At 39.3% G+C, this 17,250-nt stretch overlaps 1 protein-coding gene across 1 annotated transcript; it reads right to left on the bottom strand.

Moving 5' to 3' along the window:
- Positions 1-1,887: 1,887 nt before the first annotated feature.
- On the bottom strand, positions 1,888-10,619 carry LOC121960705 (E3 ubiquitin-protein ligase MARCHF9-like). Its single transcript, XM_042510539.1, has 4 exons — positions 10,189-10,619; positions 6,751-6,906; positions 3,328-3,520; positions 1,888-2,186 (listed from the first exon to the last, which is right to left on the bottom strand). Exons 1-4 carry the CDS (start codon positions 10,531-10,533, stop codon positions 1,888-1,890), a joined length of 993 nt encoding a protein of 330 aa, XP_042366473.1. The 5' UTR covers positions 10,534-10,619.
- Positions 10,620-17,250: the final 6,631 nt, after the last annotated feature.

Genomic DNA, 17,250 nt, shown 5'->3' with positions numbered 1-17,250 from the left:
GCACCAAATGTTTTAGGTCCGACACTGGTTGTCAAGTTCATTTTACATGTAAGTCGGTCATTCATGCTGCTTTTGCTTTTGTTGCTTTTATTATAAACTCAAGTTGTGTGTGTTTTACTCTATTGCTGTTGATAAAATAAAATGTTTACAATAGATATTGTAGCCAGCTCTTGTCAAGAATACAGCGTTGGGGAATATAGCAAAATAAAAAAGAATAAAAAATAAGCAAAGGGCTTTTTACCCCCTTGAGGCCACTCTATTTGCTTTTGTTGTGAAACTGAAAGACATTTCTCAAGCGGTTCATGTTAAATTGCATATTTTTAGTGTCTAAAAAGCCACACAGCAAGCCATCATTTTCACAGTGTTGTCTATTAAATGGAAATGCAGCAGTTCCCTCTGGGTGTCTTCTGAGTCAACTCTAATATTCCTCTCTCTTCACTCTGTCAAGAGGGTGGTGACACATTATATTTCCCTCCTGCTGCAAGGCTTCATAAGAGACATCTTTATATATCCGTAGATGCACAGAAGACTCTCTGCTGTAAACTGAGCTCCGTCTCTTTGTCTCTCTCCGTCCTCAGTTATGAGATTATCACATTTATTGACATTTGACTGGATTTTTAGTCAGGCTTTTACCAGATTTATTTGATGGACAGCATAGAGACACAGAGCAATTCAAACAATCGCTTCCCATTTGCAATAAGGCTCTTTAACAGCTCCCCTCTGTATGGCAGGTGAACTCACCATCTGCACTAGAGTCACGGATCATTGTCTCTGTTGCACAACTGCTCTCATTTCTGCACATTACTATGTTTGCACATCCATCTTCACTTTTTGCACACTTATTTGCACTTTTTTTTATTGCTCTTTTTAATGTTTTTGGCTTTTTTGTTTGTTTGTTCTCTGTACATATCTTTATAATTATTATTATTACTTATTGATTTTATTCTATTCTATTTTATTCTATGTTAAGTGCTTTCCTTTGGATATATATATATGCATTATTTTGCCTTTTTAACAAATATGTTATTCAGTTGCTGCCCTCTTATTTGCTGCTGGAACAAAATTATTTCCCTCAAAGGATTGATGAAAGTATTTTTATTCTATTTTAATATTTAAACCTAACGTGTGCGTTATTTGATTTTTCCTCCTAAAATCAGAGTTTTGGATTGACGCAATCCGCACAAATCGCATGTCACATTTATTTTTGAGCCACATTTGCTCCATCTTGTTACCTAAAAATGAGACAAAACACACAATTCCTCCTTTGAGATCAACAAAGTCTTTATTACAAAACATTAACTGTAATTTAAGGGTATATTTTAAGCAACTGTGTCGTGTCTCAAGTTTTATTGGGCTTTTTAAAGTCTGATCCACAAATACTGCTTCAAGTGAAAAATCTATCAGACCCTCGGAATATGTTGAATAAATTAAGGGGACTGGGGCCATTTTTATGGTAGTCAAAGGGGCACAATCATTTTCACCATCAAACTCTCTATTAAAGAGTTAAATCAAACTTAAGGACGTTAGTTTTTTTTCTTTAGAAAGCAAAACAAAAACATTTCAATGACATTTTATAACAGTGGTCATAAAAAAATGTTTAACAGCTTTGACAATCAAAGCTTGTTCTTTTTCAAAATGATTTTTTCTTATTTGTCATATTTTCACAGTCTTTGTCTTTTCAGACCCATAAAACCGCACTGCTCTCCCTTAGCCTAAACAACAGAAATACCTCTTATTGTCCACTTCGAGCACAGGGAGATTCTGCGCGTGAGACTGGAAGTTAACGGCAGTGTTTCTATGGCAGATTAGGATTCTTTAATTAAATCCAGATCAAAACTTTGACCTCCTCCTTAAACATCGGAGCACTTTTGTCCGTAGAACCCAGCCTCATACGGTGGTCACCCTCATGACCACCTCGTGGTTGGCTCTGCGCAGGCTGTTGGGTCTTAACTGGCTGAGGATGTGCAAAATGGTATAGCCACAGTGGTGGTTGAGAATAGTCCTGACATGTCGACTCGCCCTCCGTCCGCTGTCCGAGTTCCTCTCAACGCGACCTTTACTGTTGGAACTGATGGGGTCACCCAAGTCCTTTGCTTTCTCATAGTTTAGCACTTTCCACTGCTGGTTCACCGCCTGCCAGCGCTTAAAGATCCGGTAAACAGATGATCCTTCATGGATTATAAGGCCTGGGCATAAAGGACAAAGGGTGGGGGAGTCAGGGTTACATATAGACAAACAGTTGTTTGTTCAATAACAATCAGGATGTACAAAAAGGTACTCAGGTGAATCAGACCTTTATGTTCTCAAAAATAAAAAGATGAATATACAGACTTGTGTTTTGTGAGTAAAATGTGAAAATCCCTGTAAAAAAGAAAAAAAGACGCTGAGACACAACACTAAGCACTCATGCAACACAAAGTGCGTGGTTTTATTTGCGTATGTGCTCTTCGATTAAACAAATATGTAAACAGCTGCATCTAGACAATTATTAGATGGATTGTCATGACATTTTCTGCAGACATGGTTTCTGCTACAGGCTTCATTGATCACCTGACTTTTCGTTTATAGCACCAGCAGTACCACAGGTGAAGGGTTATTATATAAAATTAGATTTTTAGCATCATATACTTTATTTCCTGCATTCTGGTCATTTTTTATGCGCCAATTCATGCATTGTCTGCATTAATTTTAGGTGTAAATGAGTTTAATTTTGTCCAAATAAAAGCCCTCTGCCACTTTCATGTTTTTATTGTGGGGGACAAATGCACATATTCTACATACTGGGGTATTTTTGACATTTAAGCAAAATGCTCTGAAAAGTATAAAATAGTTCGTCCTGAAATTAGCGAAAGATATTCTTGATGCACAGGATGAAGCTCACTAACTTTGGTTGTTTCTCTCCTGACTTATCCTGTGGTCCTGCCATGAGATTCAAATTTGGGGGTTTTGAGTGAAATGTCAACTGGATGGATTGCACGAAATTTGTTTCTCTCTCCAGGTGAATTGTTGTAACGTTGGTAATGCACTGACTTTTCATGCAGCGCCATCATCAAGACAAAAATCCCCTTTTAGATTCTTTAGTTTGCAACCAAATAGCTGCAAAACTAAAAAAAAATCTCTATCTGTCTTGGTTGTACTTTGTATTCATTGCTATTAACTGTAGGAAATGTTCAGATGTTTCATATACATAGCGATTTCCAGGAAATAATTAGGAAATTATGGACATGTAAAATAAAGCGTTATTATCAAATCTGTCAAAATGTCTTGTCAACTTATTAATAGAACCACCTGTGAAATAACATGGCAGCCTTTGTTTCCGAGTCTTACCTATACAAACTATGTCCATGAAGCCGTACATGCCGTAGCATATCTGAAAAAGAAGGTCCTGCCGCTGCCATTTGGCTGAAGGGCTGAGGGACGACCACACCAACCAGGAGATACTGGCGATGAGGAACAAAGAGCCCAGGATAATGGCTGCAATCTGCACCTTCTCGATCACAGTCAGAGAGATGGCCTGCCACTAGAGACAGAGTGAGACACAAAAAAATGGACTGAAACCCTGTATACTATAGATGTAAATCTACACTATTGATGAGGTACCGTAATAGTGCAGGTTTGCCTCCTTTTAGTGTTGTTAATCATCTAGTCCTTTATGTGGCATTTATTTGGCAGTGTATGCTGAAAGAATACTTCACCAAAAAAGTACCATTTGTATATCAGTGGTGCCCCCCATGTTATGTTGAATCAGCTTGGTCTAACTTCAAAGGATTAAAAAAAACACTGCTTGGTCAGTGGCCCCTGGCGTCAGATAAGGACACAGAAGGAACCTTTTAGCTTCTATATCCGACGCTTTTAACCAACTCCAGTGTAAATCCGTCTGTGTCATTATTAAAAAAGGTCAAAACAATGTACGTAGTATACAGATTGCAAAAGTATATCTATGGCAGTTGGGATGGAAGGCGGAAGGATCCAACAAACGCAGGGCTTTGACCTAGGAGAGCATTGTTTGTGTCCTGTGTGAAACTAAAATTTAACGTTGAGTTATTTGTCAAGTCAGTTGTCACCTAAACCAGGTGTTATTATAATGCTGACACTTCCTATGCATCAAAATACGAGTAGGGATGAGATCACAGTAGTTGAATTTGTGAAGAAAACTTCTCATATGCCTCCACTGTGATCAAGGAATCAAACAACAGAGAAAATCTGAAAAAAAAAAAACACCATTTAATTGTAGAACTATGTCAAAACATCTGTTCACAATCTTGTTTCTTTGAAAAGTGCTCATGCATTTCATTGAGCAGAATTTAAAAGCATGCATTTATACTGGCATGCTGCTCTTCTCTGTGTGACACTGTCTATGTGGAAGCTTAGTAAGGTTTTAGCAAAAATGCATGTGTTTGGGAAGCATTCATCTGGATAAATTTGACTTAGATTATACTGCACGAGTTGTATGAGAGTTAAATTGATTTTTGCTGAAGTTTTGCTGTTGTTAAAGGTTGACCCCTTTTACTGCAATTCATCCCAAATGTCCTCAGTTTTTTAGATTCTTCACTCTGGAAGCATGCAAGACAACCAAAGTTTTTTTTTTTTTCATAAATTCCACGGTAACACAGGATGAGTAACAGATATACAAATGATCATTCTAAAGGTCAAGTATTCCTTTAAGAATACTTATGACTGACATCAGTGAAACAAATGCTTCACTCTGGGTTTGTGAGCGTGTAGCTCTATACCTTCAAAGTGATGTTACTACAGTGCTGCATCATTCAATAACTATGTTCAGTCACTGCCACGCTTCTGAAAATCACAGCCTCACCAAGTCTCTGCTGCTCAGTCTTTAACACAGATGATAAAAATCTAAATTCAAGTAAATTCTCTAAAATGATTATATTCAATGTTCATTCAGAGATGCAGGAATTGTCTAGCAACACAAGCAATTTATCTGATAATATCTCTGTTCCTGCATTTAGAGGCTGACAACATTTGGTGATACTGTCTGTTTGTCTACTGTCTGTGTGCCACGCACGTTGATTAAATCATGTGCCAATCCTTTCAAATGTGCACTGTCTCATTAATTTTGTCTTGGCATCTCTCTCTAAGTCCTCATCACTTTCCTCTTCTCCATTAAAAACAGTATAAATAGCTCTGTAAAAACTGACATACTTGCTCTTTATCTGCCAACAGCAATGTGCCTCCTTTGAGGAGTCAGTGCACAATTACAGGACAAAGTAAGTCCCAAATGCCACAGTGGTGGCGGTGATGTAAACACTGCATGGCCTCTACCATATGCCATTACATTCACCTGACAGATAGATACCTTTATTTGTACCTGTGGAGAAACTGACGTGCAGCATAATCAAAAAGGCATTTCATCACAATATCACAGATACCAACAGACATACAGAGGTCATCAATAGACATGCTCATAGAGATAATAGAAATACCCATACACACACATACCAGAGGAAGGACGGAGCAGACCAGCGGGACATCTTCGTTGCTAAGGAGTGGCCACACTGCATCGGGATAAGGTGCTAGTGCAGGGATACTCAACGTGTCTTACTTGGGGGCCAATATTGCAAATTTAGAGGGGGGCAGGGGCCAGTCATAGCAGCCCCATATATGTTTCCGTGATTTTAAGACATTTCTAGGATTTCAGGACATATCTAGCATTTTTGGACATTTTTTTTAGAATTTTATGAAGTTTGTAGGATTTTGTGACATTTCTAGGACTTTAACATGTTTCTAGGATTTTAGGACATTTCTAGTATTTTAGGAAGTTATTAGGTTTTTAGGACATTTTGGGATTTAAGGATGATTTTTAGGACATTGGTAGGATTTCAGGGCATTTCTAGTATTTTAAGGAACTCTGGGGCTCAGCTAGGACCTATTTGGGGGTGCTAGAGATCCTCAACAGGCACTTTTTTGATAAACATGCTCTATTTTGATGTTGTTTTATATATTTACCTTATGTATACTAAAAGTACAAAACAATTCAGAGTGTGAAACACTGTGTTTTTATAAAACCAGAAAATGGTTGGGGGCCACCTGGCACCCTATCGGAGGCCAGATTTGGCCCACATGCTGTAAATTGAGTATCACTTTGTTAGTACATTCCCTGGTTAAAAACTTAAAGTCTTGTGGAACAAATGAAAACTGGGCTCTGTTTTTGGTGAATAGAGGGAGGCAGTATTATCGCCCAGATGGCAACACTTTGAGTGAGGACGCAAGGGGGTACCTCTGCTCACCCACAATGTTGTTTGCTTTTTTCATCGCTCTGTCTCTGTAAATGCATTCCCTTTTTGGTGAAGTAATCCCTGACAGTAACACGGGCCAGTGTTACACTTCTCCTGATGGTCTTTTTCTGTGCCTCAGTAGCATTGCCAAACCAGCAGATGATGCAGAAAGATCAAACATGTTCAGATAAAGCAAAGTAAAACATTTGGAGCATTTTGTTTTGGACATTGAAAGATTACAGTTTCTCCAGAAAGGACAGTCTTTGCTGTGTCTTTGTGCTCATGAGGTCATACCACAGATCCCATTTAAGCCTATAGCTGAGCACAAAGTCTTCGATCAGTGGCCACTAATGTGATTACTATGCTTTTCTGCCAATCACTCACTCAAACCTGGCTCTGTCATACAGCTGCAATACAGTTTAATGTTGAGGACTTTATTTTTATAGCCCCTTCTAAAGTTTTTATTTCATAGTTTCACATTAAAGGTGAAGACAGAGAGAGAGGGTGGCTGTACCTGCAGTGGGTTTTTGGTGCTGATGGCCAGGACCTGGTATTTGAAGTAGCAGATCTCACAGCTCCAGGAGCCTCTCTCACTGATCCAGCGGATAAGGCAGGACTGGTGAGTACAGCGCACAGAGCCAGAACAGCGACAAGGGCTCAACAACTCCCCCTGCAGGACACAAGAAGCAGCTGCATGGGACACACGGCATTTAACAGCGACCGCTGGATGTTCAAACTATTATTGAATCTGCCTGTTACAAGATTTGATTTGGTCAAGATGACAGTAAAAATAAAGATCCTAATCATGAATAGAACAACTTGCCTCCCAAGCCCTGACAATGTTACTGTCACATTTTATCTGCTGAGGGAGCGGTGTTGTTTGAGGGTATTGTGTTTGGTGCTGTTCTTGTCATGAGATAAAAGCTTGGAGCAAGCAATAACAGATGCAATCAATATGAAACATTCCTGTATGTACTGTAATTGAAGAATATATTCTAATGCTTTCATGGTTCATAACATCATCAAGGAAATTTGAGGTAAGACAATTGTATTAAATTTTGGTTTTGATGAATCTGAACGTTTGAACTGAAACCGATGACAGATTGAGACAAATTGGGAGTGATGAATGCTGCAGCCTTTTTTTGCAGTTTGTATTTTCTGATTTATTCATTGATTTATAGAGTGGGTTAAGAGGTTATTAAGGGTGCTGAATCAATATCTGACACTTCCAAAATTCAAAGTGGCTGTTTAAACTGGGCATGGCCATATTTCTACTCTCAGTGGGCTGATTTTTGATTAATTTTGAGTTGATGTAGATGTTTTTGTGGGATGATGAATTGCTGAATCCAGATAACTTATGTATTAAAAACATTTCAAATAACTTCAACTTGATTATAAATTGTGGAATACTTATCAACGCAATTATACAAACGACGCAGAACATCTTAATTCACAGACTATCACACTCTGAGATGATTCACAAGGTACCATACCAAACTAATAATATGACTATGGCTAAATACATCCTTAAAAAAGAGAGAAGGGAGTAAAGTACAAGTTATAAAAATGTCTGACAGTTTCTCAATGCAGGGGACACATACTGTTCTTTACAACAAAGTTTCTTGGTCCATAATGGGGCTCTTTAGGCTGGCAAGTAGACCCTAGTCAGTTATGGGATAAAAGCATACACATAGACAAAAGAACTAATGACTCTTTCAATTTCTACATTATTCATAACTGTGTCATTATGTACCTGTACTGTTAACCTCCCAGTGTTGGATTGGCTCCATCAGCAGTGCACATAGCCCTATCATCCTGCATTCCCAACTCTCAAACGTCTTTGTAACAGTTGCATGAATTCGTCAGCTTGCCCAGTCACCACATCTCAGTCCAGATGAACATTTGGGATGAGACTATTGGAGCAATGATCAGCTCTCAGCTTGACACACTTGCAGAAATAACTGGATAAGATTCAGGCCGGAATTCCTGCGAAAAGCTTTCAGCAGTTGATTATGGCTAATTAGGGTATAAAAGCCAGCGCGCCTCATTATTACGAAGACGTTTCAAGCATCATGTACTCTGAATACATAGTTATATGCTGACTTGAAAGGAAATTTTCAGTGGCTGATTTGTTCAGAGGACATCATCTTACCAGACATTCAAAACATGAATTGAAAAGTAATAGAGTGAGAGTACAGAGTTTGATACATTTCTCTATATGCTGCTTAAATGCTTTCATCTGGATACAGTTTGCTTCTCTTGTGTCACTTTCCTGTAGCCTCAAAAGAAATCACAGGACATCTGGTGCAGGTTTCTGCTGTCAGTATGAGGCTCCCTAAGGCCCTCGGACTGACAACACTCTCGCACATTTCACTTTATTTTCTGTCTGACTCCAGGTGATGTGCTAGGTCTTTAATTAGCTGGATATCTGGAGGGGAAACAAAAACTTTCTGGGACCTCTAGCAAAGTCTGTCCCTTCAAGGTTGATTAGATACACTCATACCTCCATATCTTGGATATAAGTGATGTAAACATTTAAAAAAAAAAAAAAAAAAGACTTTCCATCATCCTTTATGTGAGTAGGAGACACTTGCGGTGTACTTTCTGTGCCCTTCCTGTAGCTTAAGGAATGATCAAAAGTTTGATCCCTGTATTAATGGTGAAGAGTCCTTCAGCAAGTTATTGCCTCCCTCACTCTGATCCCTCTGAATAATAATAAGTATACATATCTTTTATGTCGAGGAATCATTCCCTAAAACCTTTCGTCACTGTTTTTTTCAAATGGCCTAATTTTGTGCATCGGATGCTGAATCTATTACCGCGAGGACTTTACTGGTTCTCATAGTAGATATAAAGCTCCTCCTGCTTCTCTCCAGCCTATTCTTAACTGGTGCCCTTCGCCTGCCCACTGCTATTTTCAGATCACTGTTGATAGATTGATTCCTTTTTTTAGTTTTAGCCTTTCTGGATTTTTACTGAACAAAATTGATGAACAGTTCCAGATTGGTAGTGATGGAAAATGAGTCTTTAAAACTGACTTTGTTCACACAACTAAATATCTTAAAGGGACACTCCATGATTTTACACGGATATATTAGTTTGTTATGTAGGCCATTACTCAGCCAGCAAAAAAACCCCAAAAAAACAGTAAAAGACTGCACTAATAATATTACCATATCCATATTCTAAGATATCTACTTTCATATCATGATCGATAAAATATTGATATATTGCTTAGCTCTAACGTAAAACATGCAAAACACAAAAAACTCACATGGTCTTATCTAGAGCCAGTGTTTGCTTTTTCCGTTGTGGGCTATTTTAGAAACAACATGGTGGATTACATGGAAGAGAACCAGCTCCGTATGTAGATCTATACGCTTAGTTTTAAGGTAACAAAAATACAACTATTCTTATCATGATGTGATTTTAAACTAATGAATACATACCTATGACTATTATATTCCCTTTCTGCCAATAGGTGCCCGTAAATCCCACATAGTGGACCTTTAAGCTTGACCCATACTGGGTCAGCAGCCTTTCTTTGGATTGTTCCTCTAATGCTGAAAAACTGTTTCTAAACTCTAAAAGGCTGGCACCAAGTCCTTACTCGTTGATGTAAGTTTCAAATATTCTGCAAAATGTTCACCTTCAGTGTTCCTTAGAGTAAATGCACATTTTCACATATTTTAGTATTCACTTAGTTTTTTATGATTTCCATGTATCCTTCAGCTCAAACACTACAACATGTCCTTATAACCTGCTTGAAGTGACTTCCTTCAGATGAGCACCACGTGGTTGGAGGCCCCATGAAACAGAAAACACCTGTGCTGCTGAGGTGCAGGTTCCCACAGGTTCCTGGAGCCTGTATGGGCTCTGGGGTCCTGCTGAGTAGCGGACCTCCGCTTGTTAATGCATGAGAACCCACTGTACCTTTTTTGTTTAGCCATACCTTCTCGGGCCCCTGGAAGCAGATCCGGCACTGTGGTGATCGCATCCCGCTCTCTGAGAGACTCGGGAGGGAAGCGGCGTCCAGGCCTTGTCCCTGGGGTTTGTCTCCCTCTGTCTCCTCCAGCGCCAGGCTGCGCGGCCGGGAGTCAGAGCCGTAATACTCCTCCTCATCGTCCCGGTGAGTGCAGCTCAACGGCGGCCAACCACAGCCACCAATAGCGAGCCCTCGCATCCTAGTCTGCGTGTCCGGGTCTGTGCCCGTGACAGTCCTCCTGCTTGATCCAGAGCGCATCAGTAACAACACTTTGAGTTCATTGAAAAACATCCGGATCCGATACTTGAACATTCTTCAGCAGCTTTACTACACAGGCACAACTGCTCTGTGAGATAAAACAGCCTTCAGCTTCACTGTGGCAGGCCAAATATACATCACCATCACCATTATTGTTATTATTATTATTAGTAGTAGTAGTATTAGTGTTGTTATTATTATTATTATTATGGCGTTTGATTCATTTCGTTAGGCAGTTCACATCCTATTAAATGAAATACAGATTTCGGTCAAAAAAGCATGCGGGGAACTTGATAGGCTATTAGATCAGCCCATAGCTCTTTGCATATCCTGTTGTTATAGCATGTGCACCGCAATCCAGCCAATAGGGAAGCATTACTTCTCATGGATAGAGGCGTTTTCTTTCGGGATTCAATGGAGGCTGAAAGCCACGAACTGTGAGGCACCAACATCAGAGTCAGAGAGGTCCAACAGCATCCTCCCATGCCTACATTTTCAATCTGGTCATTTATTGGCGTCCCAGTGTTCGTCTTTGGTGGTTTTTAAATCAGCTGAGGACAAAATGTTGCTGTCTATTCTTCTCCTGGTGGAAAAGCAGCGGGGGGAGGGGGTGATATTAAATCCTATTAACAACTAAGTCAAAGCCGATTTATATTCGAGTTTCACTATTTACCCACAGAGGAGATGATATTACACGAGGTGACACGCGTGCATCCTTTGTTGTCTCGCGGTGGCATCCATCAGTTCACCACTTTCCTATTGTCTCTTCTTCTTCTTCTTCTCCTTCTTCGCTGTAGCCTATTTACGGTTTTTGGCTGCTATGGCTTCGTCCCACACCTTCTCCTCTTCAGCAGGTCCGACAACATGTTAGAGAGGCGAGAAAAAAATACAAAATCTGATGCACATTACTAAAAAAAAAAAAAATCCATTTCACGACAACTATTTTTACCCCGAAATCATTTCTGCGCCACGAATCAAGAAGAGACAGAAGGTGTCAGATATGGATTCCCCCTGCAAACACAAAATGAGCCGACAGCAAGCTGCAACCGTCCCTTCCGGGTTGTTAAAAACAACCGCACATCATCATCAAATCTTCAGCAGGCCTTCGTGAATCAGTGGGACAATAAAAATGCTATACTTCACATGGCAGGCTGCGGCGACGAATCCAGGAGCTCCAGGTTATAAAAAACTTCATTTTCAGCTGGTTTCAAGGCATGTCAGCTCCAAAAAAGAGCATAATCTTCTTAATCTGTGTAGTTAGAGAGCGCAGTTTGCTATTAAAAACATCCTGCAGCTGAGAAGATGAGCTCCATCCACAGTGAGCAGCGCACTGACAGAGGCTGCTGTCCGAGGTGCTGATGTTCATGTGACGTGGAGGCCACGTGCTGATATCCATCGGCTCATGGAGAAAAGAAAAACAATTATTATAAGAAACCGTGTGTGTGTGTGTGTGTGTGTGTGAGTGTGATCTCACGCATGGTGTCATAAGACTCTAATAAACAGAACAAAGACTCTCCCACAGTAGGCCATACAATAGATTCAATAGATCCACCACTCACACAATCACAACACATCTGCCACATGATTGTCTCAGAGGAGTCTGCTGCCTGTTATTAGATAAACAGGCGCCTGCCATCACATAAAGAAGAATCCTGATTGTTTGCTGAATTATCGTTTTCGAAAAGAAATAATAAATATCTCTAGAAAGTCATCAGCTGTTTTGACAGAGAGTTTAAAAAAGGGATATTTTTGAGACATCTGTGATATTTGTGTGATTTTAAAGGAGCGATTCACCTTTAAATCAAAAATACATATTTTTCCTCATCTATTGTGGTGCTCTCTGGATTGTTTCAGTGTGGGTCGCAGAGTATTGGAGATACTGGCTGTAGAGATGTCTGTGCCTCTCCGCTATAATGAAACTACATGGCACTCAGCTTGTGGTGCTCAAAGCACTAAACAATACTGTACATTTGAAACTCGTTCAAGAAATCATGACCTGGTCACTCAAGATAATCCACAGACCTTATTGCAAGCAATTTTATGTAGGAACTATTATTTTTTGACCAAACTACACCTACAAACTATATCAATGCACAGAAGGAAGTGTCCATCTAATAATTGACGAGACGCTTGTGCAGGTGACAGCAGGAAATGTAAACATAATGGCACCTTCCTCTGCTGAGGTCTAACATTCTTCTGATACGGTGATACGGCTGATGGGTGTAGTTCAGTAGGAAGAAAATAGTTCCTACCGGAAACTACTCACAGCAAGATCTCTGGGTTGTCTTGAGTGGCCTGGTCATGATTTCTTGAAAGACACATTGCTGTTGAGTTATCAAAATATATTATTTTGGCACTTTGACAACCACAAGCCGAGTGCTTTTTAGTTCCATAGATATCTCCAACACTCTACAACTCACACTCAAACAATCTAGATTGATAAAGAGCGTCACAGGTAAGAGAAAAAAATATGTATTTTTGATTTGGGGTAAACTGTCTTTTATACCTATCTTCCTTTAATAGAAATCTACAGTCAGTTGGGCAAAAATTATTTTGTTTAATGGTATTAAAGTCATGATTGTGAATAAGAGTTAGTGAGCAAAAATGAGCTCTGGTGAGGAGGTCAGTTAGCAAATGTTTTGCTCCAGTAGCACACATTCACATTAATATAATTTCTGATTTAGCTACCTCATTTTAATAACTTTTAAACTCAGAGCTTCAGGACTGGACGGTGTTTCTCAGAATCATAAGAGGTGTTGTGGTAGCCTAATTTCAATCAATAATTTGTTAAATGGTTGGAGCATTTCCTCTCTCCAGGAAATTAAGTGGTTCATCAATTTTTTTTATCATTAATATCATTCTGATAACTAGAGCAATGAGACTACTGCATGAGTGGTAATACATTTATATAGCACTTTTTCGTGCATTAAATTAAAAAAAACACCTTAAAATGTGAAAACATGAATACAAATGGAGTTAAAAGGAATAGAAATAATACAAAGAAGCTTTGTGTGTTTGATGGATGTTTTGTGTGTTGTGCAGAAACATGCATGTCAACCTGTCTTACAGTAACATAAAGAATCTGATTGAAAGGGAGCAGCCTGGGCGTTATAAATGCTTTTAAGTGCAGTGGAAGCAGTACACATATGATGATGAATGGCTTGGATTAGGAGAGATATCAGTTTCACACTTTGACTGATAATCATATATGTGAAGCCAGCAGTGGTGCAGGAAAGACAAGGCAGACTAGAAAATTTGGGCCAATGATACTTATCACAGCTGAGTATGAATACTGACCACAGACACATACGGTGTGTCATCATCTGTATGATAATGGACAGTCAGAGGCTATCGGTGGTGGTAAACATGATTACAGAGCCAGAGGCACTCGTATGTCCTGATTGAGCTGATGCAATGGAGTCCCTCAAGGATATCATCAGCTTAAAGAGGATGTAAACAAACATGCTCGACACACAGTTCATTGATTTGGGATAATTACATTACATTCACCAAGTCAAATTGTAAGACGTCATCTGCCTTATGTGAAGAATAAAAAGCAGAAATGACAATTAAATGCTGTGTCAGTCGTCAGCAGGATGATTTTCACCAACATTAGTCAACGTTTGTGGTGACGAAACTGAGAACTGGTCAAATGTGAGTGAGTCATCAGGGAAACAAATGCTGCTTCTGCTGCTGCTTATTCTATTATCGCCTGAAATTAATCGCAAATTAAATTATTTAGTACTCTGCGATGGGAAAAATATTAGCAACTTCTTAGTTGATTGGTATTGTGGTTAAACATAAATACATAAAATAAATGATTACATACATATGAACAAGAATTAATTGAATATAAAACATGAAAATGAAATTTATCACAGTGTAGACACAAAGTGTAATGTTAAAATCAAAGCAGTGATTCATATCTAAGTGTGTAGTGCATGATATCTGTATATATTTTATGGACAACTAGTAGATTTTGAAGCAGGGGGTATGTGGGGGCAGATAGCCCTTAATATTCAGAACATGTGCATATATTAAAACATAACAGTAACAGAGGACTTTTACTTTGTGAAAAGAATTAAATACATTCACACCATCAATTGATGAAGAAAAGGCACAAACTAGTGCATAAAAATTCACCAGTAATTCAGGAAATTACGAATTTAATGCTCAAAATATGTCTTAATAGAATCCCTACAACCCCATTTCATATGTGCCCCTGAAAAAAAACATGCCCTTGGGTATGGAGCTATGGAAATTAATTTACAAACACATGTTTTAAATTCTCTTTTTTTTTCTTTTCCACATGCAAAAAAGTAAAATATGTAATTATACAAGCATAATGGTGCATGAATTCCACTTAGCGGGCTCACTGTCACGGGTTACTTGATCAGAGCTGAGCTCTCGTTAATGTTATCTGTGACACTTGTGCTTTTCAGACTACAATGAGTCAGAATATTTGCTGTGACGAAGTTCTATAAAAAGATCTTAAAATGGTTCGAAATCTGTGATACAGAAATAAGTAGAAGTAAGTCTGTAAGTGTTTCCTCAGCAGTTCTCCTCGTGGGGCAGAAAGCCCTAAAGCAACTTAACATTTTTAGAGAAGCAAAGCCTTGTTTTAGACTTTTGTCCAGCCACTGAGACAGTCTGCACTGTCAGTGCGCTACATCCCCATTTCTGGCCACACTTACTGACAGCATCTACTTTCTTCCCCTCTAGCATGCAGCAGGAACACAAATGTAGTAGCAGTGGGCCGGGTGGAAAACTGTAAAAGCACTCAAAGACTCTATTCCAAATGGATTGGTTGCGCAGGACACCAGAGCACAAAAACTGTAACTGACCAACTGGGATTTTATTTATAGACAACCACAAGTCCTCCATTCATGTTTTTCTGCCATCACATGCTGTTTTCAAAGCAGGCAGACATTGTGAAGTTTGTTTGTAACAAATAAACATCCATGGGGGAATAGGAATCAACATTTCATGAAGAATTGACTTAAAAGTGGAAATATATTTTGGATTATTAGTACAATAATCGACTTGAATTCACTACACTTTCTCCATTCCGCCCCATGCCAACCTCTAATGGCAGCAGAGACATAGATTTCAGGGGCAACACAGAGGACATGCCCCCCTCAATATTAAGAACATGTGCATTTCATAGTCTTTTTGTATCTTTTCCTGGTCAGAATGAGTTAACCTGAGTGACATTTTCCAGGTCATGGCCTAGGGGGCCCCTGACACTTTGGGCTCCTGGGCCTGTGTCCAATAGGCCTGTTCAGTAACCCTTGCAGACCTCAGAGAGTTGAGACTGGCAGTCACACCTCCTCTACATTAGTGCTCAACACCGGAGGCCCCCAGGGCTATATGCTCAGCCCCCTCCTGTTCACACTGTGCACCCATGACTGCACTCCCAGACATCAGGAGAACTCTACTGTGAAGTGAAGAAGGAGGCAAAGACACACACTCCTGTCAGTGGAGCTTAGGTGGAGCAGGTGAACAGCTATAGGTTCCTTGTAATTACCATCACTGAGAACCTATCTTGGTTATCATCATATATAATCACCCAGGTTTAAAATAAGGACAGAAAAAGCTCTACTTCCTACGGAAACTTAGGAATGCTAAATTCCAGAGTAAGATACTGGTTAACCTCTACAGAGGAGCAATAGAAAGCATACTGAGTGGAAAAATCACGAACTGGCATGGTTCATGTACAGCCCAGGACAGGAAGGCTCTGCAGCGGGTGATTAAAACTGCCCAGAACATCACTGGTTCTCATACGGAGCATCAGTGACCTCGGTGAAGTGAGGTGTCTGCACAGAGCCAAGAGGATGCTAAAAGACAGCAGCCACAGTCTGTTCACCCTGCTGCCATCTGGAAAAAGATACAGAAGTATCCGCTGCAGAACCACCAGACTACAGAGCAGCTTCTTTCCCCAGGCTGTGAGACTCCTCAACTCCTCCTTCAACTCCAAAAGGTGTAGTAGGATCAAGGACAAATTTTAATTTGTAATAAAGCTTGTATGTTGTATAATGTATACATCTAGGCTATAAATGGGCTTATATGTAGTATACACATTTGTCTTGATTTATTAGGTAAATAGGGCTTGTTCATCTTTTTCTTTCATCTGGGACACACTCACATTTCTATTCTTTCACTTTTTCTGTTTTCTTTCATTATAACTATTTTAAACTTGAATTTACACTTTAACACCCACACTTTTTTAAAAAAAAATATGAATATTGTAAAAATCAGCAATTAAAGTAAACTGAAGACAAAAAATAACGGTTATAAAGGAAATTTGTCACAGATGGAGAAAAAATGTTGGTGCAGATTTAACTCGACTACATACAACCCAAACAGACGAACAAATCTTTGCCAATATATTTCCAGTATTTGCCTGAAGCTCATTTGATCAGCTGAATTTTGTGTGTTACGGCCCTTTTTCTTCTAGCAGTTGCCATGCCTTTGATAAGAAACAGATGTATAAATCCCATGTTTATGTCTATTTCCTTCTGTATCTTGTGCTTAGTGGTTGTACTTTACTTATCAGAGTAGGGGGTGGCTGAGGTGTGACTTTGTTTTTTGTCTTCATATACTTCCCGGAGTAGATGAATAAATGACCCTCCCGCCCCCACAAATAACCATATTTCACAGTTTGTGGATGTGATAGATGATGGGATTTTATTTTCTTAGATTTTTAAAGAAAACACATCTTTCAAACCCACTTGCTGGTTTTATGTTTCTGAGGGTATTTAAAATAAATAC

Source organism: Plectropomus leopardus, chromosome 2, assembly GCF_008729295.1.
Source record: "Plectropomus leopardus isolate mb chromosome 2, YSFRI_Pleo_2.0, whole genome shotgun sequence".
Classification (NCBI taxonomy): Eukaryota; Metazoa; Chordata; class Actinopteri; order Perciformes; family Serranidae; genus Plectropomus; species Plectropomus leopardus.
Note: the sequence above shows the minus strand (reverse complement) of the source record. Positions and strands in the feature narration are given on the sequence as shown.